Genomic DNA, 27,187 nt, shown 5'->3' with positions numbered 1-27,187 from the left:
TAACAGGTGAATAAACAATTGAATGAATGAAGGAGTGACTGAAAGAATAAAGGGATCAACCCTTCCGATTGGCCCGTCCGGGGGTTTTGGCCGCACTGTTGATAAACAATGCGACCATCAATAATAGTCAATACTAAGGCAGGTCAATCAAGTAAGCACCGCATCTTCTCTCTCTTTTTTCATCCTTTTCCCTTTACATTCTCTTTCTCCCTTTTTTTTTTTTCTCTCCCTTTTTTCTTTCTCCATCTTTTATCTCTTGAACCTTTATCAATTCCTACTGTGTCCTATTCTCATCTATCAACACAGTTAGTCAAACACAATGCCCCCTAAGCGCCAAGCCACCGCTCCCAAGCGCAACGTCGGCAGGCCTGCTGCAGGCGCAGAGAAAGCACCAGCGCGCCGATCAGCTCCTGCCAAAGCCCCAGAGAAGGAGAAGGAGAAAGTGACAACTGCGGGACGGAAGAGAAAGGCCGAGGCGATTGTCGATGAGCAGCCGGCTGAGAAGTCGACTCGCGGGCGCAAGAAGAAGAAGGGTGGGTTTGTTGTCTTTCTTTGTTAACGCGTTTTTCCACCTCATTCCTTTTGACAACTGAAACACATATGTTATTTTTGTCGTTTCTTGCTAATTGATTGAAAAAAAACAGACGTGGTCGAAAAGGAAAAGCCCATTCTCACACACGCCCCGACCAAACGCCTTGATGTCTACGTTTTCGGCTCCAACTGCTACGGCGAACTCGGCCTCGGAGACGCGACGAAGAAGGCCGAGATTACCGGCCCCGTCCTCAACCCCAAGATGCCTGCTGATGGTCTCGGTCTGGTGCACATTGTCTCGGGCGGTGTGCACTCCGCGGCGCTGACGCACGACAACCGCATCATGACCTGGGGCGTCAATGACGAGGGTACCCTGGCGCGGGACACCAAGGAGGACAAGAAGTCGGTGGAGGCGCGCGAGGATGAGAGCGAGGATGAGGATGAGGTTACGCAGAATCTGAAGGAGGCTACCCCTGGGCAGGTCGACGCGTCGCTGTTCCCCGAGGGGACGGTGTTTACTCAGCTGGAGGCGACGGATAGCGCGACGTTTGCTTTGACGCAGGAGGGTTTAGTGTATGGTTGGGGGACTTTCCGAGTATGCCAGCCATTTTCTACGTTCCTTACCCTTCTCTCCTGTTTGGGAGAGCGATGTCTTCTTCTAGAGTGACTACTGACAAAATACAGGGCAACAGTGGCAAGATCGGCTTCTTCGAGCCCGACAAGAAGATCCAGGAAAAGCCGGCCCTCATTCCTGGCGTGGACAACGTGATCAAGCTCGCATCGGGCGCCCAACACATGCTTGCCCTGACGGCGAGCGGGCTCGTCTACACCTGGGGCTGTGAGGAACAGTTCCAGCTCGGCCGCCGACTGCTCGGTCGCGTGACGAGCGCCAACCCGCTGCAGCCGGGCCTGTGCGCGCTGCCGACAAAGATCGTGGATATCGGCGCCGGATCGTACCACTCGTTCGCGGTGCGCCAGAACGGGGCCGTCTACGGGTGGGGGTCGAACAACTTTGGACAGACGGGCATTGCCGCACGGGCAGGCGAGAGCGACGCGGTCGTGCAGTACCCGACGGAGGTGAAGCCGCTGCGCAAGCACGCCGCCGGCGCAGTGACGACCGTCGAGGGCGGCAAGGACCACAGCCTGGTGGTGACGGAGCAGGGCAAGTGTCTGATCTGGGGCCGCATCGACAACAAGGCGCTGGGGCTGGACCCGGCGACGATGGCGGAGGAGGACGTCGTGCAGGACGACCTGGGCCGCGCGCGCATCCTCAAGACGCCCACGCTGCTGCCGGGGATCGAGGGCCAGATTGTGTCCGTGGCGTCTGGACCGGACCACTCGTTCGCGATCACCAAGGCCGGCCTCGCCTACAGCTGGGGCTTCAACACGAACTACCAGGCGGGCCAGCCGCACCGCGACGGCAACGAGGACGTCGAGCGACCCACCCTGCTGCAGAACAAGCACATCACGGGGAAGAAGATCCTCTTCGCGGCGACGGGTGGCCAGTTCGGCATGTTAGCCGGTGAGCACGGCCAAGCGGTTGTCGACAGTCCGCAGACCAACGGTGCTTGAGTGGGGAGTTTCAATAAATACCAGGGAGGGGGGGTTTAATGGGCGGTAGCATCAACATGTTGCAGTGATGGATGGATGGATATGGATGGATATGGGATAATGGGTGTACCATATGTAACACTAGTCTAAGCATTGTTGAGAGCAATATCCATCTGATTTACTACATCCTTCACAGCAGGATCTACATACTTTGTATGCATAAACGTGTTCTCCATCCATCCATACACCACACCACACTGATCGTCGGCCAGCGTCGGTACATCCATAGGCAGGAGAAGTTCAATCAGGAAAGAGTGGCGACCAAACCCCCCCGTTACCAAGCGAAGCGCGTACGGCATCGGATTAAACAGGGAAGAGGTGCATAAGTAGTCGCGCACAGGTCTCTTCCCCAATGGTACCTTCCTACCGACCTACCTAGGTGTAGAGACAATAGTATAGCAATAGTAATAGTATAGTAATAGCAATAGTCGCATTGGTGTAGATGCATCACGTGAGCACATACATAGTGGGGTCAATGACCGTATCCAGTAAAGCTGCTCTCTATGCTGGAAATTAAACAGAAACAGGAATATCGGAGGATTTTCCATCAGGTTCTATGTGTTTCGTTTACATTCTATTCAAACTCTGGTTTGGATTGTGGTGAGGTATGATGATATTGATATTGATATTGATAATGATAATGAATACAAAGTACTAGGTGCGGTATTTGCATCAAATACCTCAGGCTAGCATACACCGGTGGGAGAAAAGAACGAAAGTAAAACGGAAAGGGACTTCGGTAAAGGGCTTAGGAGGACTGTATTCCGTGATGGTATACAGCATCCGGTTTGTATAGAACAAGGAAACGAAACGAAAAGAATCAAATATGAGGTCAAACGGAGAGACCAACCATGGAACAAAGATCTTACTTAGTAGTCTAACTGTCTATCTAATATCCATTCAGCAGGATTGGAAGATGGAGAGGATGACTTCAACGGAGGGAAACGGGGGAATCGGAGTGATGATGTCATGTGATGACGCGGGGGTTTCCGGGATGATGGGCTGGCCTGAGGCCTGAGGCCCCTCCATCCGCGTCATTCCTTTTCCCCTCCATCTTCATGATCTTGATCGTTCAACGTCGATTTTCTTCTTCAAGGGGAATATCAGTGGAGTAAACCAAGTAGAGAGATAGATGCAAAGTGCAATTCCATCCTGTTCGTGAATTTCTCTGCGTTCGTCCCATCCCAACAGAAAAAGAACTGGGGTGAAATCATACTGATCGCATGTCCCCACCATACCCGGTCAAGCCCCTCCCATTTGGTTTTCTCTTACCTAGGTAGGCCTTGGGTAGTCGTAGCTGGCCTGGGTCTTCAGTCTTTGCCCCTCATTTTTCGTTTCTGCTGTTTCTGCTGGTTTCGTTGTCCGGTAAACGCCCACCCTCTCCCTATTAATACTTCTATCCCCCTCCTCTCTTCTCACGAACCTTCGTCTGTTTCTATTCTCTACTTTAACACTACCTTAATTCTTCTATCTACCACTCACTTTTCTACACACATACCCCCCTCAACTCAATCACAATGGGTCTCTTGGAACAGCTCTCCCGCAAGTCCGGCGTCATCGTCGGTGATGACGTTCTCCGTCTCTTCCAGTACGCCCAGGAGAAGAAGTTTGCCGTCCCGGCCATCGTACGTCTTCCCCTTCCTTGTCAAGAGGGAGAAAGAAAGAAAGAAACTAATGAAGTAGAACGTCACCTCCTCCTCCACCGTGGTCTCCTCCCTCGAGGCTGCCCGCGACCAGAAGTGCCCCGTCATCCTGCAGATCTCCCAGGGTGGTGCCGCCTACTTCGCCGGTAAGGGCGTCGACAACAAGGACCAGGCCGCCTCCATTGCCGGTGGTGTCGCCGCCGCCCACTATATCCGCAGCATCGCCCCCACCTACGGCGTCCCCGTCGTCCTGCACACCGACCACTGCGCCAAGAAGCTGCTGCCCTGGTTGGACGGTCTGCTCGACGCCGATGAGGCCTACTTCAAGCTCCACGGCGAGCCCCTCTACTCCAGCCACATGATCGATCTGTCCGAGGAGGACGTCAACTACAACATCCAGACCACCGCCGCTTACCTCAAGCGTGCTGCCCCCATGAAGCAGTGGCTCGAGATGGTATGTCCACCACCTTTTCACTAGGGGTCCACAGAAAGAGATGCTAATAATCGAACAGGAGATCGGTATCACCGGTGGTGAGGAAGACGGTGTCAACAACGAGGATGTTGACAACAACTCGCTGTACACCCAGCCCGAGGACATCCTGGCCATCCACAACGCCCTGGCCCCCATCAGCCCCTACTTCTCGATTGCCGCTGGATTCGGCAACGTGCACGGCGTCTACAAGCCCGGCAACGTCCGCCTGCACCCGGAGCTGCTGCAGAAGCACCAGAAGTACGTGCAGGAGAAGCTGGGCGCCAAGAGCGACAAGCCCATCTTCTTCGTCTTCCACGGCGGCTCGGGCTCCTCCAAGAACGAGTACAAGGAGGCCATCGGCTACGGCGTCGTCAAGGTCAACGTCGACACCGACATGCAGTACGCCTACATGACCGGTGTCCGCGACTACGTCCTCAACAAGAAGGACTACCTGATGACCCCCGTCGGCAACCCCGACGGTGCCGACAAGCCCAACAAGAAGTACTTCGACCCCCGCGTGTGGGTGCGTGAGGGTGAGAAGAGCATGAGCAAGCGTGTGCAGGAGGCCCTGGAGGACTTCAACACTGCTGGCCAGCTGTAGACAGTTTTTTTCTTTTTAGTTTCTCTTTTCTGTTCTTGTGTTATGTGTCTTCCAGGCATTGGTAATGTGATGGGATAGTGGCAACGTGTGATGAGATCCGATACCAGTACATACAAAATTTGCAAATAAAAATTGCACAATCTGTTTAATCTGTATTGAGTAGAGCTTTGATTGTACATCATATCATAGGTAGCAGTAGAGCGAAGATTGACTGAATACGGTTAGTCCAGGTTACGGCTAGCTAGTGCGCTTCAATACTGTTGATGTCTCAACAAGACTTGGAACAGGACTTGAATTGAAACCCTCTACGGTAGTACATAAGTAAAAAGCAAAAGTACCAGATACTATCAGTACAAGATACGTACCAGCAGACCCGTAGGAAAAAAAGAGGAGAAAATCTGAACAAGCAGAACAAAAACCGAGTTCCATTCCAGCCTCTGTGGCGCAATCGGTAGCGCGCTTGACTTCTACAACACTAGAATGGGTGCAGAAGTTGCTATCAAGAGGCTCTGGGTTCGAGTCCCAGTAGAGGCTTTTTTTTTACTACTAGTAGGGTTTTTGTTGAATTTTTGGGTTGTTCTTGTTGGGTCTGGACTATGGACGTGGGTTTAGACTATTGATAACTATAGATAGTCAATAGTTACTAAGTATCCGTACTCCATATATACTCCGGATCAACAGATACATCGGACAATACAGCCATATTCTGGTATTCCAAGACGTGGAGATCAGGTGATTGCTAAGTCATGATTGATGGATGATCTCCGGTTCGTCTTTTTCTTCTCTTTCTTCTCTTCTTCCACCAAACCACAGAAAGTGAATCCAGTTTGCCCCACTCGGTCTCAGAACAAACCAGTCTCCATCCAAACCAAGTTAGCATGTTCCAGATTCATGCCTCCACCCGGTACCTGATTGGCACCCCCAAAATAGATTCTTTTTCTCTGTCGCCCCCAGCTGGATGATGGATTCGATGGATGGCCTTGCGTCTCTTTCACCTTTTCGGTCCAGGGCTGACTTGGCCTTGACGGGTCACGTCGGTCAGGGTCATTTTCCCTGGTCATGACCATCAGGGCCAGCTTCAATGCCAGGTCATCAGGTACATTCTTCCATTGGTGTATACGCTTGGATTGTGATGGAGTTCCCCCCACTCAGGAAATCAAATTAACCTGGGATCCTCGTGCATGTTCCAGACTGACCGATCTGGGCTCCACTTGTTTGCTCCTCCACCAACGAGACGGGCATCGGTTTCTGAACGTTTCTTGCTTTCTTTCTTCTTTCTTTCTTCTGTTTTCTGTTTTGTCTTTCTTCCGGCTCTGTGGACCTGTTCTGTTCTTTTCCTGTTCCTGACTCTGCCATACTCTCTTCGGAACTCTTGCCTCCCTCCTAGAGTCCTCCATCCATGCAGACATCATCTCCCCCGTGATGGACCGGACAATATCGCCCCGGAGTGACAGTGGTCCATCCTCCACAGACCAGTTTCTCAAACTTATCCAGGATCCCTTCAAATCCGCGGTACTTTCATCCCATTACCATAGTCGATACTCCATAATCATTCGTCTAACTCTTCTAGTTTCAAGTCAACGCCGTCTGGGCCTCCCTGGCCACCTCCGCCGGCTTCGCCGTCATCCTCGCCCTGCTCTTCTCCCTCTTTCGTCCGCGCCATTCCGTCGTCTACGCCCCTAAGGTCAAACATGCCGATCGCAAGCACGCGCCGCCCCCGGTGGGGAAGGGCATGTTCGCCTGGCTCAAGCCCGTCCTGCGCACCAAGGAGTCCGAGCTCGTCGAGTGCATCGGCCTCGACGCCGCCATCTTCCTGCGCTTCACCAAGATGTGTCGCAACATCTTCATTTGTCTGAGCATCATCGGCTGCGGCGTCATGATCCCGCTGAACCTCACCCAGAGCAACATGTCCTCCAGGGATACCCTGTCCGCCTTTGCGACCATGACCCCTCTCTACATTAAGACCGAGGCCGCGTGGAGCCAGGTCGTCTGTGCCTGGTGTTTTGATATCATTGTTGTTTTCTTCCTCTGGCGCAATTACAAGGCCGTTGCCGCCTTGCGGAGACGGTACTTTCAGAGCTCCGACTACCAGCGCAGTTTGCACGCGCGCACCTTGATGGTATGCCTGCGTTCTTTTTCCCGGGATCTACCCTCCATGCAACCAAGCTAACCGATTAGATCACCGATATCCCCCAGGCCGCTCGTTCCGATGAAGGCGTCCTGCGCCTGACCGACCAGGTCAACCCCACCGCGGCATTGCCCCGCGCGTCCATCGGCCGCAACGTCAAAGGGCTCCCGGTCATGATCAAGGATCACGAGGAGACAGTGCGCAAGCTGGAATCGGTCCTCGCCAAGTACCTCAAGAATCCGGACCGGCTACCGCCCCGGCCCACCATGCGGATACCGCGCAAAGAACGGCAGCTGAAGCAGGACGGGGGCAAGGTCGACGCCATCGACTACTTGACGGACCGCATCCAGCGCCTCGAAGAGAACATCCGCCACGTGCGGGCCTCGATCGACAAGCGGAACGCCCTGTCGTTCGGCTTCGTCAGCTGGGACATGATCGAGCACGCCCACGCCGTGGCCTACACGGCGCGCAAGAAGCATCCCCAGGGCACCACCATCCGGCTGGCCCCGCGGCCCAGCGATCTGATCTGGGAGAACCTGCCGCTGTCGAAGCAGGGCCGCCGGTGGAAGCGGTTCGTCAACATGATCTGGGTCTCCATCCTGACGGTGCTGTGGATCGCCCCCAACGCGATGATCGCCATCTTCCTGTCCAACCTGTCCAACCTGGGACTGGTCTGGCCCGCGTTCCAGACGTCGCTCAACGGGAGCCCCTACGTTTGGGCCGCCGTCCAGGGTATTCTGTCCCCCGCCGTCACCTCGCTCTTCTACATGATCCTCCCCATCATCTTCCGCCGCCTGTCAATCCAGGCGGGCGACGTGACCAAGACCTCGCGCGAGCGCCACGTCCTTAACCATCTCTACTCCTTCTTCGTCTTCAACAACCTGATCGTCTTCTCCCTCTTCTCCGCCGCCTGGACGTTCGTCGCCGCCGTCATCGACGCCAAGAACCACGACGAGAACGCCTGGCAGGCCATCCAGGACGGCGAGTTCTACGGCAAGGTGATGAGCGCGCTGTGCCAGGTCTCCCCCTTCTGGGTGACGTACCTGCTGCAGCGCAACCTCGGCGCCACGGTCGACCTCGTGCAGCTGGTCAGCCTGTTCTGGGTCTGGTTCTCCAAGACCTTCCTCGCGCCGACGCCGCGCCAGGCGATCGAGTGGACAGCGCCGACGCCCTTTGAGTACGCCAGCTACTACAATTACTTCTTGTTTTACGCGACGGTGGCGCTCTGCTTCGCGACGCTGCAGCCCATCGTCTTGCCCGTCACGGCGCTGTACTTCGGCCTCGACGTGATGATGAAGAAGTACATGCTGCTGTACGTGTTCGTGACGAAGAACGAGTCGGGCGGGCTCTTCTGGCGCGCCGTCTTCAACCGCATGGTCTTCGCCACGGCCTTTGCCAACGTCATTATCGCCCTGGTCGTCAAGGTTAAAGGGACCTGGACCATGGTCTACTGCGTGATCCCGCTTCCTTTCCTCCTGGTCGGCTTCAAGATCTACTGCATGCGGATTTTCGACGCCGACATCCGCTACTACAACCGCGACAACCTCTCCGATGCCGAGGCCCTGGCGCCGTCCAGCTCCAGCAAGAAGGCCGCAGATCGCCTCAGCTCGCGGTTCGGCCACCCAGCGCTCTACCGACCACTGCCCACCCCGATGGTGCACGCACGCGCCGCCGACGCCCTCAAACGCCTCTACCGGGGGCGTCTCCACGCTTCTTTCGACGGGTCCGGCGGCGACTACTCCGACATCGCGTTGGACCCCATGACGGCCGACCAGCCAGGCAAGACGAAATTCGCCGCGGACACCGCACCACCGCCGACGGGCCCCTCGGCGCCCTTCGAAGTCGTCCCAGAGAACCACCTCGACTTTGCCTACTTCAAGGACCGGCCCGACTTCCGCGACGAGTTCGGCGGCGGCATCTACGGCCGGCCGGAAGACCTAATGACCGAGCGGTCACAGACCCCGCGTTCCGCCTGGTCGCCAACCTCCTCGCGGGCATCCTCCCCAGCCCCATCCCTCCCATCCGTCACCAGCCTCAAACCTTACGAGCCGAGCGACGCACCGGGGTTCGAACACATCCACCCAGCACTCCGACCATCCCTCTCCCGCGGCGACAGCGGCCCAATCATCGGACGGGGACTGTACGCCTCAGGAGACGAGAGCGAGACGCACCTGCTCAGCCAGACGCAGGGACCTCCGATCGCCGAACCGGTGCCGTTGGCGCGGTGGCGGACGGGTGGATATGGACCTGTTGGACAGGAAGATCCAGGGACGTCATACGAGCAGTATCGGAGGGGATTATAATCCATTCCCCTTTGTCCCTTTTTTTTTCATTCATCTTTGTTGAGTCCGTGTCATCAATGTTGGTACGATGTATATGTTTGGAGCGTTGTGCGACAATTCATTAGCTAGGCGTTATATAGGTATAGATAGATCTAGATCTAGATCCTGGATGGGCTGGATGTGATTAGTAAGGTGTTAGTAATACATAACTATCAGATCATCTCACTAGTCTACTTTTACCTACCAACCCAATCTACATACAACGACATACAGCAGACAAAAGCAGTCAAGCAGAAAAAAAAAACACAACTTCAACGATCTGCGCAATAAACCAGAAAGAGAAAGAGAAGGGAATAAAAGAAAAAGAGAAATGCCCCCCGAAAACCTCTACGGCCTCCCGCGCCCCGCCACCAAAGACTCCGACAAGAACAAGAACAAGACCAACACCCCATCCTCGTCAACCCTAGCATTCACCACAAAGCTCAGCTCCTTGATCTCCTCTCCATCCCAATCCCAATCACACCAACACACAACCGGCCGCCCCCGCCCAAAAACCACCAGAGGAGCAAGCAACAACGACAAAGATGATATCTTCGCGCGCCCCAACCGAGGCACAGCGGAACGCGCAGCAGCTGATGAAAACGGCCTCAACGACCGAGGCAAAAAGAGATCTGCTCTAGAACAGGTTCATACAACCGACAGCGGCCCCGTCGACGAAGCGCTCCTCGAACGCTCAAAGCGCAGACTGAGGGAGAAGGAGGGGCTGTACGATATCTTGAAGGAGGGGAGGCATCTTGTCTATTCTGATGATGAGGGGGATTCTTTTGGGGAGGACGATGAGGGGGGTAATGATGGGGAGAGGCAGAGGAAGAGGGAGTTGAGGAGGTTGGCGAGGAAGGAACGAGAGGGGTTGGTGGATTTTGACGCGAAGTGGGCTCGTTCTACCTCCCCTTCTTCCTCTAAGGGATCCTCATCATCAAAGGCGGAGGAGGAAGACGAAGAGGAGGACGACGACAACGCGAGTATCATCTCCTACGAAGACGAGCTAGGCCGCACCCGCCGCGGAACACGCAAGGCCGCCTCCCGCGCCGCAGCTGCCGCCATCGCTTCCACCAAGTCCAACAACCCATCCCACCCCAGCGAACGCTGGAAGCCCGCGCAACCCGCGAACCTCATCCACGGCAGCACGATCCAAACGCAGGCTTTCGACCCCGACGCGCCGACAGCGACGCACATGGCGCGGTTGGCGGCAAGACGGGACCGGTCTGCGACGCCGCCGGAGGAAATGCACTATGACGCTAGTGGTGAGGTGCGCGCGCGGGGGACGGAGTTTTATGCGTTTTCGAGGGATGAGGGGGTTAGGAGGGGGCAGATGGAGGCTTTACAGAGGGGGAGGGAGGAGACGGAGAGGGGGAGGGAGGAGAGGAAGTTGAGGAGGGAGAGGAGGGGGTTGGTGAGGGTGGAGAGGGGGAGAAAGATTGAGGAGTTGAGGGGGAGGAGGAGGGCGGAGGCTTTTTTGGAGGGTTTGTCTTAGTCTTGGTTTCTTTGCTTTGGTTGTTATGTGAGATTTTGTATGTATGTGAGATACCCATTTGATTATCATGACTAGTTGGTTATAATGTCAGTTATTTTCAGTAATATCATCAGCATCAGCATCAGCATCAGCACCAGTGGTTTCAGACATATCAGTTAGTCAGTTAGGTAGTTGGTCATAGGTGTATCAACATTATGTACATGTCATCATCATCATCATCATCATCGTCATTATTCATAAGGCGTTCATAAGTCGTTCATAAGGCATTCATAAGGTTCATAAGACATCCATCAGTCATTTCTTTTCCTATCCTATCCTATCCTTCCTTATAATGTTCCCAGATCTTCGATCATTCCTATGAATTCTTGGGCGTCTGGTTTGGTCAGTGCCATCCAAGGATAGAACAATAAGGATAGAGTAAGAGACTGAGAACAAGAGTGGAGATAAGAGTGAGAGTGAGGGAGAGTGGGGGTGAGGGTTGGTAAGAGTGATCGTGAGAATAAGGTGAGAAAAGCGTGAGGATGAGAGTGAGATGAAAGAGGGTAAGGGTATGGACAAGTGAGGAAGGGGTAAGAAGAAAAGTGAGAATAAGAAAGTCTTACCAGTCGCATTCGCAAACTTCAGTACATGCTCCCCCCTCCTCGTCCGCGGCGGCGTATAATCCGACAACGTGAAAATCGTCTTCTCCATCTCGCGCAGCACGACCTTCTTAGCGTCCATGCGACGCGCCCAGCCGCGTGTCGCGACATGCTCCGTGATAAATGCCGTCCATACCGGTGATCTATGCACAGTCAGTCGTGCTCTATCGAACCATTGTGTATGTATGAACTCACCGCTTCATCTCGCCCTTGTGGATGGAGGCCTGTAGTCGTATGGCGTTCGACTCGTTGTCGCGGTAGACGCGCAGCGCGTGGAGGTAGTCGTCGTCGATTATCAGTCTGTGATGTTAGAGAGATTGTATGCGTAGATGGCTAGAGGGGGGACTTACCCGCCGAATATCTCGACCTCGTCGTCTAACTCGTAGTCGCGGATGCGTTCAACGGGACGGCCGGAGTCTTGCGAGCGGAGTGCGAGGAAGGTGCAGAAAAACAACACCATTTCTATTCTTGTTAGCAACATATCCGCTAGTTAGGGATGTCCCCATAGTGGCTAAGGGACATACGCTCAATAGTGCTGAATTTAAAAGTCGCCCACAGCACCAGTTCCGAGCCCCCCCGCCGCCGTCGGCACAGCTGCAGGCAGGAGCCGACACGCACAATCTCCAGCATGTTCAACGGCAGGCAGAAGTAGTCGCTGGACCGTGAGTTGCGTGGGGCCTTGCATACTATTCGTGTTCGGTGGTCGTCTTCCCGTAGGTACATGTATACTCGCAGATCGGAATCTCCGTTGAATGCCCTGCTGTGGGTTAGATGGTAACATGGTGGCTAGGGGGTAATTACTGACAATTGGAAGAGCTCCTCAAATCCCTGGTCCTGCAGCCAGCGCTTGACCCCCGGGATGGGTACGTCCAGACATTTTGAGCTGTATCGATTAGCCAGGTCATTACGCCGCAGCAACGGGGATCCGGAGGAGAGGGGGACATACCGCTCGCCCACGTATGGGATTCGGGTTCTAGAGTGCTCCTGCAAGAAAACCCGCTTGGCCCAGTGATCGCTCAAGATATTGGAATCGGCAGAATGGCTGGTAGTGGAGCTGGTGACCGGGGACCCCGGGGCTTCTGGGACCGACGGGGGAAAGTCTGACGAGGCGGCGGAGGAGAGCGAAATCGGCGACGTTGGGGACGCATTCGGGGGACGAGCCCGCTCGTAGGACCGGCGGTTGCGTGGTCGTCGATCGCTGACGGGACTTCCTGGATCGGCACTGTTGCTCATGCTGGAGGTGGACCGCGTGCTCGTGGAAATGGAGCTCAGGTGCGCGGCTGCTAGGCGGTTGTTCTGTTGAATCCGGAGCGCCTTGAGGCCGTTGCGGAGGCCGGTCATGAGAGGCGCGTCGGTGTATTTCCTGTAAACGTCAGTACTGAGGAAATCCCACTGGGCTTCTTCGGATCTTCGGCCATAGACTCACCCTTTGATGTAAGCCTCCAATTCATTGAGAAAAGCCCTATACTTGGCTAGTCGGGTGGAGAGGGAGTCCTGGGATTCCGCTTGAAAGAAAGCGCACAGCTGGAGCCAGGTGCGCTTGTAGACGTCGCGGTTGGGAACCTTGCGCTCTTCCAGATCGCCGAAGAAGTCGACGATGTCTTCCAGGGTGCACTTCAGGCTGGAGCTCACGAGGTCCAGATCGGCGTGGGCGAGGGCGACACTGTGCCGGTGTTGACGATTCTTGGTCAGGTCGTCCAGACGGTTGAGGGACGAGCTGATGGTATAGAAATCGGCGATCAGACTAGTGATATCCGCGGAATATTCGGGCAGGGGCTCACGGAAAAGACGAAAGCCCGCGGCCACGTCTTCTGCATTATCGGCAGAAGTCCGTAAGGCCATAGTCACCAGGTCACGGAGGACCTTGCATGTATGTAGGTATGATTCACTTGGTATGGGGGGTAGGATTTGGGGAGGGGGGGGGGGGGGGGGGGGGGGGGGGGGGAGGGAGCCAGGACGGGGGGAAATTTGGGGAGAAAGAAGCGGAAATAAGGTGGTAGGAGTGTTTATATAAATACGAGCCGGGGGGAGAACGGTAAGGTGGGAAGAGGAATCAATGGATTTAACTTAATCGGGAGGGGCAGCCGACAACTCAGTTAGCTTTGTAGTCACTGTGTGATTTGATTATGGACAAGACGAACCAGAGATTATGCCATTTCACCTTGATCGTTCTTATATAATATTCGTCAGTCTGATATATTCTCCACAGACCAGACTATCCCCGCCCCTGCCCAAACGTTCAATATAAAGCAAAAAAGAGGGAAAAAAAAAAAAAAAAGGAAAAAAAAAAAAAAAAAAACCAAGGATCTGAACAAAATACCAAGAGGAAGGATGCTATCGGGTGGGGCAAGGGTTTTAGTCAATCGCCACAAGCAGAAATCGAGTGTGACTTGAACCAATGCGGCTCTCGTGGACTTTAATTGCTCGGGGGATGTTGTTGACGTGGTCGTGCAGCGGTGGAGAGAAGAAGCCAATGATGGGCGGCGGAAGTTGATGCGGAATTCCAGGGTCTTTGATATACGGAGGATGTTCATATATCTGTAGTGTAGTCATGATTCATTCTATCTGTTGCAGTTACAGAATGCAATTGTTCTATTCATGACTGATGGTGTCAGACTGGAGACATGATATAATAGAACCGAAACAAGAATGGGAGGTAGATAAATAGGACTGACCTATAGAGCACCTCAGTATACATAGTTTAGACACAAGCTACTGAAGCTAGTCAAAGTCAGACATGAACAAAACTGACCTAATCACCTCAACATAGTCTTATCAAATCCCACCACCTCACGTCAGTCATCATGTACGTACTATAAAATCAAGTGAACCCAAGTCCATCACTTAGGGCTGGCATGTCCAACCGCCAAGAACCAGCTCTCTCTCTCACCTCACTCAACGGTCGATAACGGCCTAAGCATGCTAAAGACAGAATTAGACTTTCCAAATAAGAAAGATAGAAATTAGAAATATAAGAATGAATAATAAATAAACATATCAAACACAACCAAGTAACTCAAGAGAAAAAGTCCGACAACCTGCTCATGCAGACAGCGTGTTTGACCGCCTCCTTTGGGTAGATACGCAGTAGTGGTCGCCAACTAACAACCCTCTCCTCCTACCACGGTCTCCTTCACCCCAATCCCAACCGAGTCTCTGCAGCTGATGTCTATCTTCGGACAGTTGGCAGCGGAAAGCAAACCTTTTCCCCGTGGTCTCAGAGCTCCGGAGCATGGCGATATCCTGGCAGAGACGGAGAGTCGATGCTGCCTCAGGCACTATCGGAGATATCGGCGACGCGTGACACGTAAACAATCGTCATTAGTCACCATCCCACCTCTTCGTCACCATCGGAGGGTCAGAATAAGAATCACGGCCCCGTCCTGCCTGAAGCTGATACATACTACGCATGGATAATTACGCGATGGGTAACTCAGTGACTGAAAACAAGGTTCTCCCGCCATTTTGGAAAACAAACAGCGCCGGGCAACACCCCGATTTCAGATCAAATTCTTCCTGAAAAGCCCATCTTGTCCGTACAGAAACCATACCCATGGGACAATTGATCCTTCATGAAAAAACACAAATGAGAAACCACCCGTCATCCCGTACCAAACGAATAGGAATTATCAGAAGCGACGAATACATAGACATATGAGAGAGAACAAAGACACGATAAGAACGCCAGGCAGTCCCGTCACATCAGGACCGAAAAAAAAGAGGGGGGAAACGACTCGATTAGGACGACTCCTCCTCCTCTTCCTCACCCTGGGCCTAGTCACACATATACATTAGCATGGACATTCCTGCTTCATTGGGGCGGGCGACATACCTGGTAAACCTTCTTCTCCTCCTCGTAACGCTTCTTGTCGGCGGCGGCCTTCTCGTCGTAAGGCTTACGCTGGGTTTCACTCAAGTTCTTCCACTTGTCGCCGAGCGTCTTGCCGACTTGGCCTGGAGGAGGGTCAGCGCTGCTCAGTTGACTGCATTGGGGTCATGGCTCTTACCGAAGGTGATGCCGGGGTTCTCCTCGCGGACCTTCTCACGGTTGTCGTTGGCAAAGAACATGTAGGCGGACAGACCACGCTTGGGGGCGTTGGGGTCTAGAGCTCAGTCAGTCATGCTCATCTCGTCCCATTGGGGGTCGGGAACACATACCCTTCTTCTTGCGGGTGACCTTGGGGGCCTTGCGGGTGGTCTTTTCCTTAGGCATGTTGAACTGTTGAGGGATCACGTTAGAATGGTTCCAGATTGTCGGATGAATTGGGCGATAGGCCTGGCGACGACACGGAGCGGAGGGAGTAAGGGAACGAGAAAAATTTAGAAGACAAGGAGAGAGAGAGGTCGGGAGAGGGAGATCAGAAAGGAGAGAAAGTGAAAACAGTTGATGCGATCGAGCGCGCTCTGTTGGGTGGATGGTGGTGGGTGGGAACGCCGTGCGCGCCCCAAACAGAGCGCGAACGGTCGACCCATGACACGAGAAATCGAACGCGCGCAACAAGAGACTTACCAGAGAGTGCGAACTCGAGAAAAAAGTTATAAAATTCGAAATTTGAGCTCGGCGGAATTAGCCTGTGCAGTTGAATGTGTCAGTTGGGCCGGTTTGCTGGATCAGAAGTATATAGATCTGGGTGGCGGGCGCAAGATGCGCGACAGTGAGGTCGCGCAGTCATGGTACAAAAATGAAGGCGAAAGACAAGTCGCGAAGGGAGATTGAACAGGGAACAAGAAGTGCGTTGGAAGAAATAAATAATTGAGTGGGTGGTGTTGAAGCAATGGTAAAGTGTGGAATGTTTATAGGGAACTCACCGAGATGATTATAGAGTACTTTTTGTATGGGAGGAAATTGTATGGGAAGATGGTAGAGAGAATAGAGAGAGAGAGAGAGAGTGAAGGGAGAGGGGGGAGAGTAGTAGTAGTAAAGAGAGAGGGAGAGAGAGACGGGAGGGCGGGCCATTACCTACTCACACCTTTGCCTGCCTCTCCCACCCACACACCCACTCACACACTCCTCTCCTCTTTCCCTCCCTCACAAGTGGGCACCACAGCAAGGGAAAGCGACTAAGCTGAGAGCTGTGCCCGTTGCGACTGGTTGAGCGTCCTGCCCGGAATGATCTTGTATTGTATCATACCGGTTCGGTCATTTTCAATCCTCTTCCAAACCAGCAAAACATTCTGGTTTGATCTCAGCATCTATAGCTTTTTTTTTATTCTTTTTATATGATATTTTGTTTTTCTTCGAATGAATAGATAAAACCCAAAATTTTGAGTCTTGAGGCGACAACCTTTGTCATAATATTGAAGCTCCTGTACAGTGTTATCACTTTGTACTGAGCTGTCCAGTTTGCTGCGCAATTAATCGCGCTGATGCAGCTCTGGTGGATCATCGGTCATGGTATGGTTCTGTACATTACCAAACCCAAACACCCTATTATCCATTTTATTTTTTTCCCTCGCGCCACTCTATGACTCCCCCCCAGTCCAGTGGAGATAGTATCAGGGCTATATTTCGGTAAAATACCTGATAATAGCGTATGGACCATGGAGGTATGCTCGGATGATCGTGGTAAGGTAGTACCATACCCAGAGCCCAGATACGGGCGTCGTACGTCCAGAGTAGTACTCTACTCTTTGAACCAGTCCGTCAGTGGAGGTCCCAGTCCTAGTAAAAGCTCCGTACTACTCCGCAGTCGTCCAGCTTCTAGCCATGGGTACGCAGCAGGTGGAAACGCCGCCTTCCACTGGCACACACCACTTCCATAAGGTGTATTCACTGCCTTTTGACACCCATTCTTGAATGTGGATGTGTAAATTCTGGGGGTTTATTACCTCTAGTTTGATAAATTATACACTATATTCTTGTACTCTTGATTCCTGCCAGCAGTATCTACGTAAGATCAATACCAATACACCAAGAAGTTGGTTTCAGCTGCTCCTGCGCGTCCGGTGTACGGAGTAGGGGTAGAGTAGGAAAGGGTAGGGAAGGTACTTCCAGGCACACCCATCCAACACTCAATGTCGACGTACCTCGGCGCATGTCGTCCTTCTTACTGGCAGATCGAGATTCCCACTCCCGAATCACTCATCGCCCAGATAGTCCACTCCTTTCCCCATGTCTAACGATAACCACTCACCAGTCTGCAACTGACTCTGATCATCTTAATAGTTTACATTTACATACATACGACTGGGGTCTACACTTAGTGGTTCCTGACCTCCTCACGCCATCCATCCCCGCGCGCCCTTGTCTATCTACTACTTATTCACCTACAATACTAATTAGTTATGTACGGAGTACTCCGTACTTCCATGTGCCTTGGTGGTCCGTTTACCCTCTGACAAGGGCCTCCTCCCCTCTTGGACCCGTACAGAAGGCTGTCGTGGTCTCGACTCGTCGGGGAAATTCTGCGTGGCACGATGAAGCTTGTATAGGGAGGTATTGCGCTCGGTGGCTCTGTCTCTATGCAACCGGGTGATACACTGCTTACTCTGTTGCTGTAGACTGGCGACGATCAGCCGCGGTCAGTAAAACAGACTACTGAATGAATTTGATTGTTGAGAGTGGTGGAATCCATGTAGCTTTGATAATACTTGCAGTAGTGCTCCAATATTACCGGTTAACAGCGAGGGTGGATGGTTTTGCCTGTCTGGTTGGGTTTGTATTAGCTGTGGTTTTGATAGAGGAGTTTGGCGTGTTTGCGTCTGTTGTTATGACCAGAGCTCTGTTTTGTCGAGCAAAATTGATTGAACCTATCTACAAGTACACAGTAATAACTTTGTTTATGAATCCTCCTTTCAAGTTGAAAGATAATAATTTGCTGTTCAAACCATTAAGGACTAAAAAGGAAAGAAACTCCCAATGTATATGGGAACCACTTCAGCTCACAATCTTCACAGCCTTCTCAATTTTTGTATAGATCACAAAGCGTAAATTTACCTGGGTCACTGCGCTCACGCTCGGACTCTGTAATGATTCTGAAATGAATACACTTGATAATGCCACAGTCCATTTCCTTGATTCCACTACAAACGAAGCGCCTGTCCAGGTTACCGGCAAAATACTGGCACGGTATGGGAAGGTTGATAGTATTGTAATAAAACCACGCGTTGTTGTGGTGAGGGGGGGTCAGGGTCAGGTCATTTTGATTCTGCGACCTGGATCCGCGAGCGGAAACGCCGGTTTCCTTTGGTCTCCATACTATTATTATTATGCGGTATTATTACTATTCTTACTATTATTGTTGTTATTATTATTACTCAGTATTGCTCGCCTTTCCTGTCCCCTTTCCCCAGTTCGTCTCTTTGTGAGGTCGATTTCTTCTGATTCATGCCAACTATTTTAATTTAAGCTTTTTTACCCTCTTCACATCAAACCTGGCCCCTCTCTAATCAGCCAAGGTGCCCGAGTTTTTTATGTTCCAGCCATTTCCATACTGTACGATCGTCCCGTAGTTGACTGGTTACCTAGGGGCGCATCCACCATTAATCAGTTAATTATGACGAAGGCGTCGCGTTACCAGATTATGATGTCACGTGGATCGGCGCCCGTTATATAATCATCGCCTTCTTGTAGATGCTGTCACGGTTGGCGATCGCGTCTCGTTACTCTGCGAGTCTGAAGAGATGAGAGAATGATCTGGTGAGATCGCTCTTCCGTGAAGCCAGGAATAGAACAGAACTAGTTTTGATTAGAGAAGAAAATTCTAGTCCAAGGGTATCCCGACTCAACGCCATCTAAGCACCCCGGTCCAAGTCCCGGATCTTCACTGAAAGAGGAAAAAGGTAAAAAAATACAGAGAAAAAAAAGAAACAAAGAACAATCTATCAATCGTCCGACTCGTCCAGGACAAGACCCGCCAGGGCGTCGTCTGCGGCCCAGTCTACCCCGCTGCCGACAACGATCGCGCTCACGAGGTTTTTGACCGTGTCCCATTTGGCTTTGCTTTTCTTGTAGTCGGATTTTTGCTGCTCTAGTTGTGCCTTTAACTCGTCATCTTCCAGCCTTTCCATCCAGGAGTCGTCGTCTTTGGTGATTTCCAAGAGCTCCTGGACGAGTTCCCCGTTCTTCTTGTGAAGTTGCCGGTTCTCAACCTCCGCGGTTGACAGGTTCCGGACAGTTGCGCTGTGCGCACTGTTCAGGTTCTCGTGGGCCAGAGAGAGCATGTCACGTCTATTGAGCAGGGGAAGTAAGGTTCTAGATAGTGTATTAGCTTGGATGTGTTTTCAAAAAGATATATATAGGAGAAAGAAGGAAAGGGAAAATATACCGCTCCGCAGGGGTTGTCGCTTTCATATGCACTGCTTTGAGTGTCGGATCGGTCATAAGAACGATTCCGATTGCTTTCCTCCTGACCGTGTACGTGGCCCGGGCCTCAAGCAGGTCGCGTTCAGCGATGGCCAACTGTTCTTCGGCATCATCTCCGGACAGCAGATCGAGATCTAGATTGTGTTAGAAAAGACCAGACGTATAATTGACACGGGTATGGCAACGAGGAAAAAGGTATAACAAGTCCAAACATGTATGAACGTACCTTGTTGTAATAAGGCCTTCTCTAATTCCTGTTCCTGGATCTGATGGTGGAGTTGGAGGATCAGTTCCTCTTTTTCCGAGAGAGCTACCACATCGCGAGGATCTTCGGCCGCTAGATCCAACAGAGAGAGTTCACCAGGGTTCAGGTGAGGAAGGGCATGAGCCTTAGTAGAAGCCATAGCGGACGACCTCGTGGCAAATCCAGCGAAAGCATCGTGTGATAAGAGAAGACGGGGAAGATGTCTGGATGATATTGAGGACGCCAATCAATGAGCATCATGAAGCGGGCGGTGGAGAATGAAACCGGGGAATTTGGTTTAGGTCGGCTTGCCCAATGGTGTCACGCTCTCCATCCAGCCTAGCTCTCCATTCACGAACTAACATCTTCTATTCCTCTACTTCCTGCTACCCTACTACCTATCACTACTATCTATCTTGAAGGATTAGAATGGTTCGTCCATCCTTCTTTCACTCCTCTCCTCTTTCCTCCTCTCTTCCTTGTCCCTCCCTCCTACATTCTTTGTCCTACATCTCTGGAGCCGCATCGCCCGGCTGGTGAGGAGGGTCCTGGATGTCTTTGCACATCTACATCGCTCACTCCGGTGAGCATCTACTGGCCGATCCAGTTTCCTTCGCCTCGTACGTACATATCAGATCAGTCCATCGAATCACATTCATTTCCCCTCCGCCCTCATCGCTTTCTACCATCCCCTTGTGTTCCGTTTCCGTTTCCAGTCTTCTGGATTCTAGTAGACTGACGTTATGCTTTCTCCCGTCCAACAGGCCCGATGCACTCCGATCATGGATCACCCGCAACACCTCCATCCCATCTCAGCGGCAGATCTTGATGACGGCTCGGGGGAAGAATGTCAAGATCCAAACCCTCGCCACGGAGGTGTGTTTCTTTAGATTCATCACATCTCTTTCATCCTTATTTACGCAAGTACATATACTGATCTTCACCCCCGGTAGAACGAGATCTTCGTATACGATCGAAGCCTTTTCACCGAACCCACCAAAGTCGAGCTCCCTGAACTGTCCTCGCCGCAACCGACCGCGATCGAAAGCCCCCCGGATACCCTGGCAGATCAGAACGACCTGCAGGCATGGCGGAATCTGTACACCGCCAGACGGACCTGGGCGGTGAACCTGACCGGGCACTGCGAGTCCGTCGACAAGAGCATCCGTGAACACAATGAGCGCACCGAGGTCATCAACCGGGCAGCTAGCGTCGCTCTCGATAACCTGAAAACCCACGTGGGTACGCTGGAGCACCGCTTCCAAGAGGCCCAAACATGGGCCAACGATCTCCTAAAGGAGCAGCAGACGGCCCTTGATGGATGGAGACGGGCTTTTGCGACTCTGGAAACCATCCCGGCCCGGACGGATTTCTCTTTCCTGGGCCGGCCGTCTACACCCAAGACGGGCACAGATCGGTCGATAGGTACACTACGGGACTATGTCGACTCCGGGGATATCCAGAGGGCTGGATCGGAGGCAGCGACTGTAACCTCGCAGTTCGCCCAGCGGGTCGGCGACGTGGAGAAGGCCGTGGCCGATATCGCAACGGAGACGCAGCGCTTGGTGGAGGATGCTGTCCCTTCTGGTGTCGACAGCATGGATGGTGTGTTGGAGGAAGTGGTGACGATATCGAAGAAGATCCAGTCCGACTACGAGCATGTCCTGGCCCTGCCCAACAACCCAAAGACCCTAGCAAGTATCTCCCGGCTTGCACTCAACCACACCAAAGAACTACTGCCGTCCTTGTTAGACATCAGCGCCGAAATGCAGACGGGCTTGGAGGGGGCCGTCAAGCGGCACAACGGGGCGGCAAACGCCGCTATCAGCCACATGCGACAGATATCCTTGATCGAATCGCGCTTAGCAGATGTCCAGTCTCAGATCAACAACCTTACGTTCCAGAGCGACGCGTATGACATCATATATTCTGTCTTTCACATGCCGCTAGTATATGGCTCCGTAATGATCGAGTCGGTGCGTCGCCGCGAGTTCAGCACGAAGATGAAAACCGACTCCCTGACCCTGGCCGAGGAATTGTCCGTCTTCCGGGACGAGGAGCAGCGCCGACGGAAGAAATGGATAAAGAACATGGGCGAGTTCATCTCTACCTCTGATGCAACCACCCCGGGCATCGAAATCAATCTGCGGGGCCAAGAGATCGAATGGCCGGAGGTCAGCAGGAAGGATGTCGGGCTGTACATTGAGGACCTGAAGACGAAGCCGGGTATGACGAGCATAGCTCAAGAGCTGACCCAGCTCTATAAAGATTTGGATGCCCCGACGCGCCACCAACGCCGCAGGGCCAAGGCCTTCAAGCAAGGCAGTCTCTTTGACCTGAGCCGCAGCTCTCTGCTCCTTCGCAGTGATGACATGGTCCGCAGCTTGAGGGACGAGAAATCCAAGCTTGAAGACAGACTCAAAGGCTCCGAAAGCCGAATCCGAAAACTCGAAGACCTTCTCCACCGTCAAAGCCACTTAGGGCGGCCTTCCAGCGGCAATTTCTCTTTCGATTTCCCTAGCACCCCCGCGTCACCTCATCCCGACCCACACTCGCGAAGATCCTCTATCTCGTCAAGACGGATGTCTGTCAATCAACCGTCGGAAGAAAAGGCGCTCGCCCAACGCATTGTCCATCTCGAAGCTGAACTTGCATCGGAGAGGGAGATTGTGCAACGGCTTCAGAAGGACGCGCACGCTGAGCGTCAGTCCAGCACCGATAAGATAGAGGAAGCGCAGTCTACGAAGAAAGACCTTATCGGAAACCTCGAAGCCCGACAGCGAGAGTTTGATGACGAACGGAGGTTCCTCGAGGGCCAAGCGAAGAAGCTCAAGATCAAGGCGGAAGAACTCGAGGAGGAGCTGGACAGGGTAATGGACGGCCGCGAACACGAGCGACAGGATGCTGAAGAGCGGATACATCACCTCGAGACCGAGCTCCAGGATGCCCACGCTCGCGCTGAGGAGGAGATTCGAAAAGCAGCGAGCTTGGTTGAGCAAATGCGCACCCACAAAGAAGGCCAGACCGATCTGAACGCTCGAATTGAAGACCTTGAGGGGCAAGTCAAGGAGAGCGAACAGCGGGACCAGGACAACTACCATGCTTTACAAGCTGCCTTCCTTAACTTGTCTCCTGGAGGCGCAGTGCCTGTCGAGATACCAAACATCATCAAGAGTATCGAAGTGCTCTCCGAAGGGCTGTCGATCCATGCTAATACCGCCGAAGAAAACGCAAGTAAAGCTACAGCTGCGAGCAAGGAGCTAGAGGAGCGCCTGGAACAGATGAAATCTGAGCTAGAACGGCTCAAACAGACCTCGCAAGAAGGGGAAACGGCACTGTCCCAGGCACTGAAAGACCTTTCGGAAGAGAAGTCAAAGCTGTCCAGTGTGACGGAAGAATTGCATGGCGAGCGGTCTAGACTCGGGGCCCTGCAGTCCCAGATTACTGCGGGCGAGACTGGCTCTGATGCCCTGCGAGAGCGCGTGGTGGAGGAAGAACGGAAGTTGGCAGGCTTGTCGCAAAGACTCGCCGAAGTCGAGGCGCAGGCGCGCCAGGCCGGAGAGGAAGTCCAAACGTGGAAGGACAAGGCCGAATCCCTGTCGAAGTCGGAACAGGATGCTGCAGATCGGATAGAGACTTGCGGGACAAGATCTCAAGAGCTTTCGAAGCAACTGTTCGGGCAGGTGGAGAAGTTGGAGCATATGCTGGAACAAATGGGATTCACTATCATCCGGCAAAACGGAGATATTGTCGTGCAAAGATCTTCCAAAGTCAATGCTCTCTCCGCCACGGCTGACACCCTCAGTCAATCCGGCGTGGTGTCCGTCAAACCAGACTCCTCGCTTTTGGAGTGGATGCAGGCAGAAACCCCGGAGGAAGAGACCGATCGGTTTATGGGATTCATCGAGTCCATGTACCAATTTGATGTGGATATCTTTGGCGAGGCGGTCGTCAAACGGGTGAAAGACATTGAAATGCTTGCGCGCAAGTGGCAGAAAGAAGCTCGAGGGTATCGGGACAAATATCATCGGGCCCAGAGCGAGGGGCACGACAAGATCGCTTATCGATCATTCAAAGAAGGCGATCTCGCACTGTTCCTGCCGACCCGAAACCAAGCCATCCGGTCCTGGGCCGCGTTCAACGTTGGTGCACCGCATTATTTCCTACGCGAGCAGGACGCCCACAAACTCCAAGCGCGAGACTGGCTACTTGCGCGCATCACCAAAATGGAAGAGCGGGTTGTAGACCTCTCGAGGTCGCTGAACGGCGCCAATCCCGAGCGGCGATCGCTGGCCGAGACCAGCGACGGCACGTCGTTCGACGACGAAAACCCCTTCGAGCTGTCCGACGGCCTACGCTGGTATCTCCTAGATGCCACGGAGGAGAAGCCCGGCGCTCCCGCCACGCCAGGGCTCGGAAAGAGCACCGTCGCCCCAGCCCACGTAGACGCCAGGGGCAGCATTCGCCTGAAGCGCACGACGGGCGGCGGCAACGTCGCCAGAACGCTCACCAAGAGCCTCGACAGCCGGCGCAACAGCTCCGGATCCAAGAAAGGGCCCCCTACACCAATCCAACGGGGCAACGGGTCCTCCACCAACCTAGTCCAGACCGCCGAGGACAGCGCTACTACCCCAGCATCTCCCTCGCGACCGCGCGAGGCAGCTCCTATCTTCGACGAGGTTCGCCGCGACCTTCTCCGGGGCCCGTGAAGGAATCTTTGATTCCCGCGGATCAAGCCCCTTTTTCTTGTGTTTGCGTCTTCCGCAAAAGAAAAAGATGGGAGCTGACAGACACTCCTCTCTAGGGCTCTACTCTACTCTCAGAGAGCAGCCGATGGCAGCGGCGGAGTCCCGACACGGCGTGGCCCTCTATGTCCTCCTCTTCCAGAATCGAGAATGGAGACGCCATGTCGACCTCACATTCGACCCCTAGTCGACGCCCAACCAGTCGGTATCGACCGTGGGAGAGACTCTGGTCTGTCGACTACCGGTTAGAAAGCGGAAGCCCAAGCCGACGATGATTAATGATCGTATTTTCTTTCTTTCTTTCTCTCTTTCTTTCTCCTGATCTTTATTTTCCTATCCATTTTTCACATTGTTTGATATTTATCAATATTCGATTCGGACTCCAGGCTTTTGAGACCTTCTTTTTTATTTTCTCATACACGAACGATGGCAAACGCTGGACATTATCCATCCCCGTCACGAAATTGATACCCGTCTCTGTGGAGTGCGATGTACCTGCCTTTTCATTTATTTTTATTTATTTTTCTTTTTTCTTTTGATGATGCTCTAGATTAGATTTGATTTTTTTAAGGTCTAGCTTTATATTATTTATATCGTTATAACCACATATTTTGTTATTGATTTGGTGGGCTAGAGTAAATGTAGGTTAGGTATCTTCGTAGGCGGTATATATGGGTGGATTATATATCAGTGTAATGCTAGTGAGGGATAGACAGTAAGGTTATTTATATATGTTCCTATACCCAACGCCGCTCGAGAGAACCAAAAAAAGCAACCACCAACAACTAAGTAAACAAGGAGAGGACAACGAAAAGAAAGAGAAGAACAAAAAAAAAAAAAAGAAATAGGGAAGAAATGAGTAACATAGATCAATCCAACTGATCCACAAACCCCTCGTCAGGCATCCCCTCCATGCCGCCCACATCATCCCAAAACTGAGAGAAATCCACACCCGCATCCTCGAACAGCTGCTTAACCTGTTCCATGGCGGAGGCCTGTCGTTCCGGCGTGAAGCCGCCCGGACGGGTACTCTCGTACTGGATCAGCTCGACCCAGCGGAAGAAGAGGTCCTCTTTGCCGAGGGCGGACAGACGGTCTCTGAAGGCGATGATCTGGTCGCGCTGGGCGGAGCGCTCTTTGCCGGCCGGGGAAGGAGATGGGGAGGACGAGTTTGGGTTGGAGATCTCGTTCTCGTCGCCGACGTGCCAGATGAGCCAGCCGTCGGCGTCGGTGTTGACGAGGACGGCGGTGCGGAAGTCGTCGAGGGATAGGTTGGCGGTTTTGTTCTTGTCGTCGTCGTTGTCTTTGCGGGTGCGCGGGGAGGAGACTAGGTTGTGGGCGCGGACCATGGCGGGGTAGTCGAGGTCCCAGTCTGCGTCGACGAGGAGGAAGCCTGTTTTGAGGAGCTTGTCGGGGGTGACGGCGGCGACGATCTTGTCGCGGGCGGCGTCGTCCTCGCGGATCCAGCGGTTGCGTTCGAGGGTGTCGCTGAGGGAGCGCTGGCTGCGGCGGACGATGATCTCGCGGTTGAGGAAGCCGATGCGGCGGCGCCAGGTGACGGGGCCCTGGATGAAGCGGATGGGCCAGGAGATGAAGATGGTGAGGAGAAAGTAGTCGATTAGGAAGGTGCCTGTGCGGCGGATGATGGTTTGGGCGATCTCGCTCCAGGACATTGTTGTCGTGTCGACGTTCATGGAGGAGGTGAGGCCGATTAGGGTCGCGAAGAGGGCGGGGTAGACGTCGCGGACCATGTAGATGCGGATGGCGATGATCGCGACGATGACGATGTTGAGGACGACTGGGACGAGGAAGGCTTGTTTCTTCATCTCTTGCGGGGAGTTGTCGACGTGGATGAGGTAGACTTCGCGCGGGGAGAGCACGTCAAGGAAGGGTTGGAGGGAAGAGGGAGCTCGCATGAACGGCGGTAGAGGGCCTGTCTGCGAGCTGGGAGATGATGCTCCTGACGAGGAGGGTGTATTTGAGGCTTTTGCCTTGCCTGCCCGGCGGGCGGATTTCGCCATAGTTAGGGGGTAGGTGGGACGTGCTGGATGATGCCGGAAGGGGTGCAATGGTCGTATTCGGGGATGGTTTTGGTCGTGATATGATGGTCGAGCCTCTTCGGTCGGTTCTGAGTATATATCTCTCTCTATGAATATCTCGTTGCGAATCAAGAGGCCGTGTAGAAAGAGACCTGTGACGACATACGTGGACGGATACACCTGATTGGGTCACATGCCCGTTAGTACACGAGTATCAAGCGAGTGACAGGGCAGGAGGGAAGTGGTTCACCTACCAGGAGCCTTGATTGATCTAGCACAAAATTCAAGGGACAAGTTCAATTCTCCAGAGTGAAAGAGGAGTGAAAGAGGAGTGACCGAGTCGAGGAGTGTGGAGAGTGAAGCTATTCTTATTCTTTAATTATTTGGCCGATGACGCCGTTTTTCCGCCGCTAA

General features: G+C 53.2%; 11 protein-coding genes and 1 non-coding gene across 12 annotated transcripts; 8 read left to right on the top strand and 4 right to left on the bottom strand.

Moving 5' to 3' along the window:
* The first annotated feature begins 114 nt into the window (after window positions 1-114).
* On the top strand, window positions 115-2,491 carry BDW47DRAFT_82089 (RCC1/BLIP-II). The gene is made up of 3 exons (XM_024819932.1): window positions 115-533; window positions 645-1,126; window positions 1,216-2,491. The coding sequence occupies exons 1-3, from the start codon at window positions 320-322 to the stop codon at window positions 2,101-2,103; spliced, it is 1,584 nt and encodes a 527-aa protein (XP_024674763.1). The 5' UTR covers window positions 115-319; the 3' UTR covers window positions 2,104-2,491.
* A 663-nt stretch (window positions 2,492-3,154) lies between these two features.
* Window positions 3,155-5,007, top strand: BDW47DRAFT_100772 (fructose-bisphosphate aldolase FBA1). Its single transcript, XM_024811525.1, has 3 exons — window positions 3,155-3,767; window positions 3,826-4,239; window positions 4,298-5,007. Exons 1-3 carry the CDS (start codon window positions 3,660-3,662, stop codon window positions 4,856-4,858), a joined length of 1,083 nt encoding a protein of 360 aa, XP_024674762.1. The 5' UTR covers window positions 3,155-3,659; the 3' UTR covers window positions 4,859-5,007.
* Window positions 5,008-5,291: 284 nt separating this feature from the next.
* On the top strand, window positions 5,292-5,392 carry BDW47DRAFT_t34. The gene has a single exon. It is a non-coding gene; the product is annotated as a tRNA-Arg (tRNA).
* Window positions 5,393-5,701: 309 nt separating this feature from the next.
* On the top strand, window positions 5,702-9,493 carry BDW47DRAFT_100769 (putative DUF221 domain protein). The gene is made up of 3 exons (XM_024811523.1): window positions 5,702-6,370; window positions 6,429-6,977; window positions 7,037-9,493. The coding sequence occupies exons 1-3, from the start codon at window positions 6,281-6,283 to the stop codon at window positions 9,287-9,289; spliced, it is 2,892 nt and encodes a 963-aa protein (XP_024674760.1). The 5' UTR covers window positions 5,702-6,280; the 3' UTR covers window positions 9,290-9,493.
* BDW47DRAFT_100770 (uncharacterized protein) lies at window positions 5,855-6,450 on the top strand. Its single transcript, XM_024811524.1, has one exon. The coding sequence runs from the start codon at window positions 5,918-5,920 to the stop codon at window positions 6,203-6,205; it is 288 nt and encodes a 95-aa protein (XP_024674761.1). The 5' UTR covers window positions 5,855-5,917; the 3' UTR covers window positions 6,206-6,450.
* Window positions 9,494-9,638: 145 nt separating the features above from the next.
* BDW47DRAFT_123286 (CCDC174 family protein) lies at window positions 9,639-10,802 on the top strand (the record flags this gene model as incomplete). The annotated part of the gene is made up of 1 exon (XM_024816019.1): window positions 9,639-10,802. One exon carries the CDS (start codon window positions 9,639-9,641, stop codon window positions 10,800-10,802), a length of 1,164 nt encoding a protein of 387 aa, XP_024674759.1.
* Window positions 10,803-10,957: 155 nt separating this feature from the next.
* Window positions 10,958-13,363, bottom strand: BDW47DRAFT_100764 (uncharacterized protein). Its single transcript, XM_024811522.1, has 8 exons — window positions 12,867-13,363; window positions 12,387-12,803; window positions 12,246-12,323; window positions 11,965-12,197; window positions 11,791-11,902; window positions 11,636-11,740; window positions 11,405-11,583; window positions 10,958-11,175 (listed from the first exon to the last, which is right to left on the bottom strand). The coding sequence occupies exons 1-8, from the start codon at window positions 13,280-13,282 to the stop codon at window positions 11,129-11,131; spliced, it is 1,587 nt and encodes a 528-aa protein (XP_024674758.1). The 5' UTR covers window positions 13,283-13,363; the 3' UTR covers window positions 10,958-11,128.
* Window positions 13,364-14,658: 1,295 nt separating this feature from the next.
* On the bottom strand, window positions 14,659-16,250 carry nhp6 (high-mobility group nucleosome-binding protein). Its single transcript, XM_024811521.1, has 5 exons — window positions 15,951-16,250; window positions 15,599-15,659; window positions 15,448-15,543; window positions 15,273-15,394; window positions 14,659-15,214 (listed from the first exon to the last, which is right to left on the bottom strand). The coding sequence occupies exons 2-5, from the start codon at window positions 15,651-15,653 to the stop codon at window positions 15,179-15,181; spliced, it is 309 nt and encodes a 102-aa protein (XP_024674757.1). The 5' UTR covers window positions 15,654-15,659; window positions 15,951-16,250; the 3' UTR covers window positions 14,659-15,178.
* A 2,772-nt stretch (window positions 16,251-19,022) lies between these two features.
* BDW47DRAFT_100761 (centromere protein H) lies at window positions 19,023-20,214 on the bottom strand. The gene is made up of 3 exons (XM_024811520.1): window positions 19,972-20,214; window positions 19,708-19,879; window positions 19,023-19,634 (listed from the first exon to the last, which is right to left on the bottom strand). Exons 1-3 carry the CDS (start codon window positions 20,147-20,149, stop codon window positions 19,265-19,267), a joined length of 720 nt encoding a protein of 239 aa, XP_024674756.1. The 5' UTR covers window positions 20,150-20,214; the 3' UTR covers window positions 19,023-19,264.
* A 327-nt stretch (window positions 20,215-20,541) lies between these two features.
* Window positions 20,542-24,698, top strand: atg11 (autophagy protein ATG11; the record flags this gene model as incomplete). The annotated part of the gene is made up of 3 exons (XM_024816018.1): window positions 20,542-20,609; window positions 20,754-20,865; window positions 20,943-24,698. 3 exons carry the CDS (start codon window positions 20,542-20,544, stop codon window positions 24,696-24,698), a joined length of 3,936 nt encoding a protein of 1,311 aa, XP_024674755.1.
* BDW47DRAFT_100759 (uncharacterized protein) lies at window positions 24,327-25,311 on the top strand. The gene has a single exon (XM_024811519.1). It carries the CDS (start codon window positions 25,013-25,015, stop codon window positions 25,271-25,273), a length of 261 nt encoding a protein of 86 aa, XP_024674754.1. The 5' UTR covers window positions 24,327-25,012; the 3' UTR covers window positions 25,274-25,311.
* Window positions 25,312-25,396: 85 nt separating this feature from the next.
* Window positions 25,397-27,179, bottom strand: BDW47DRAFT_81970 (uncharacterized protein). Its single transcript, XM_024819931.1, has 2 exons — window positions 27,028-27,179; window positions 25,397-26,953 (listed from the first exon to the last, which is right to left on the bottom strand). Exon 2 carries the CDS (start codon window positions 26,753-26,755, stop codon window positions 25,604-25,606), a length of 1,152 nt encoding a protein of 383 aa, XP_024674753.1. The 5' UTR covers window positions 26,756-26,953; window positions 27,028-27,179; the 3' UTR covers window positions 25,397-25,603.
* Window positions 27,180-27,187: the final 8 nt, after the last annotated feature.

This window comes from Aspergillus candidus (assembly GCF_002847045.1).
Source record: "Aspergillus candidus strain CBS 102.13 unplaced genomic scaffold BDW47scaffold_7, whole genome shotgun sequence".
In the NCBI taxonomy this organism is placed as follows: Eukaryota; Fungi; Ascomycota; class Eurotiomycetes; order Eurotiales; family Aspergillaceae; genus Aspergillus; species Aspergillus candidus.
The sequence above is the reverse complement of the archived record's forward strand: the minus strand, read 5'-3'. Positions and strand labels throughout refer to the sequence as shown.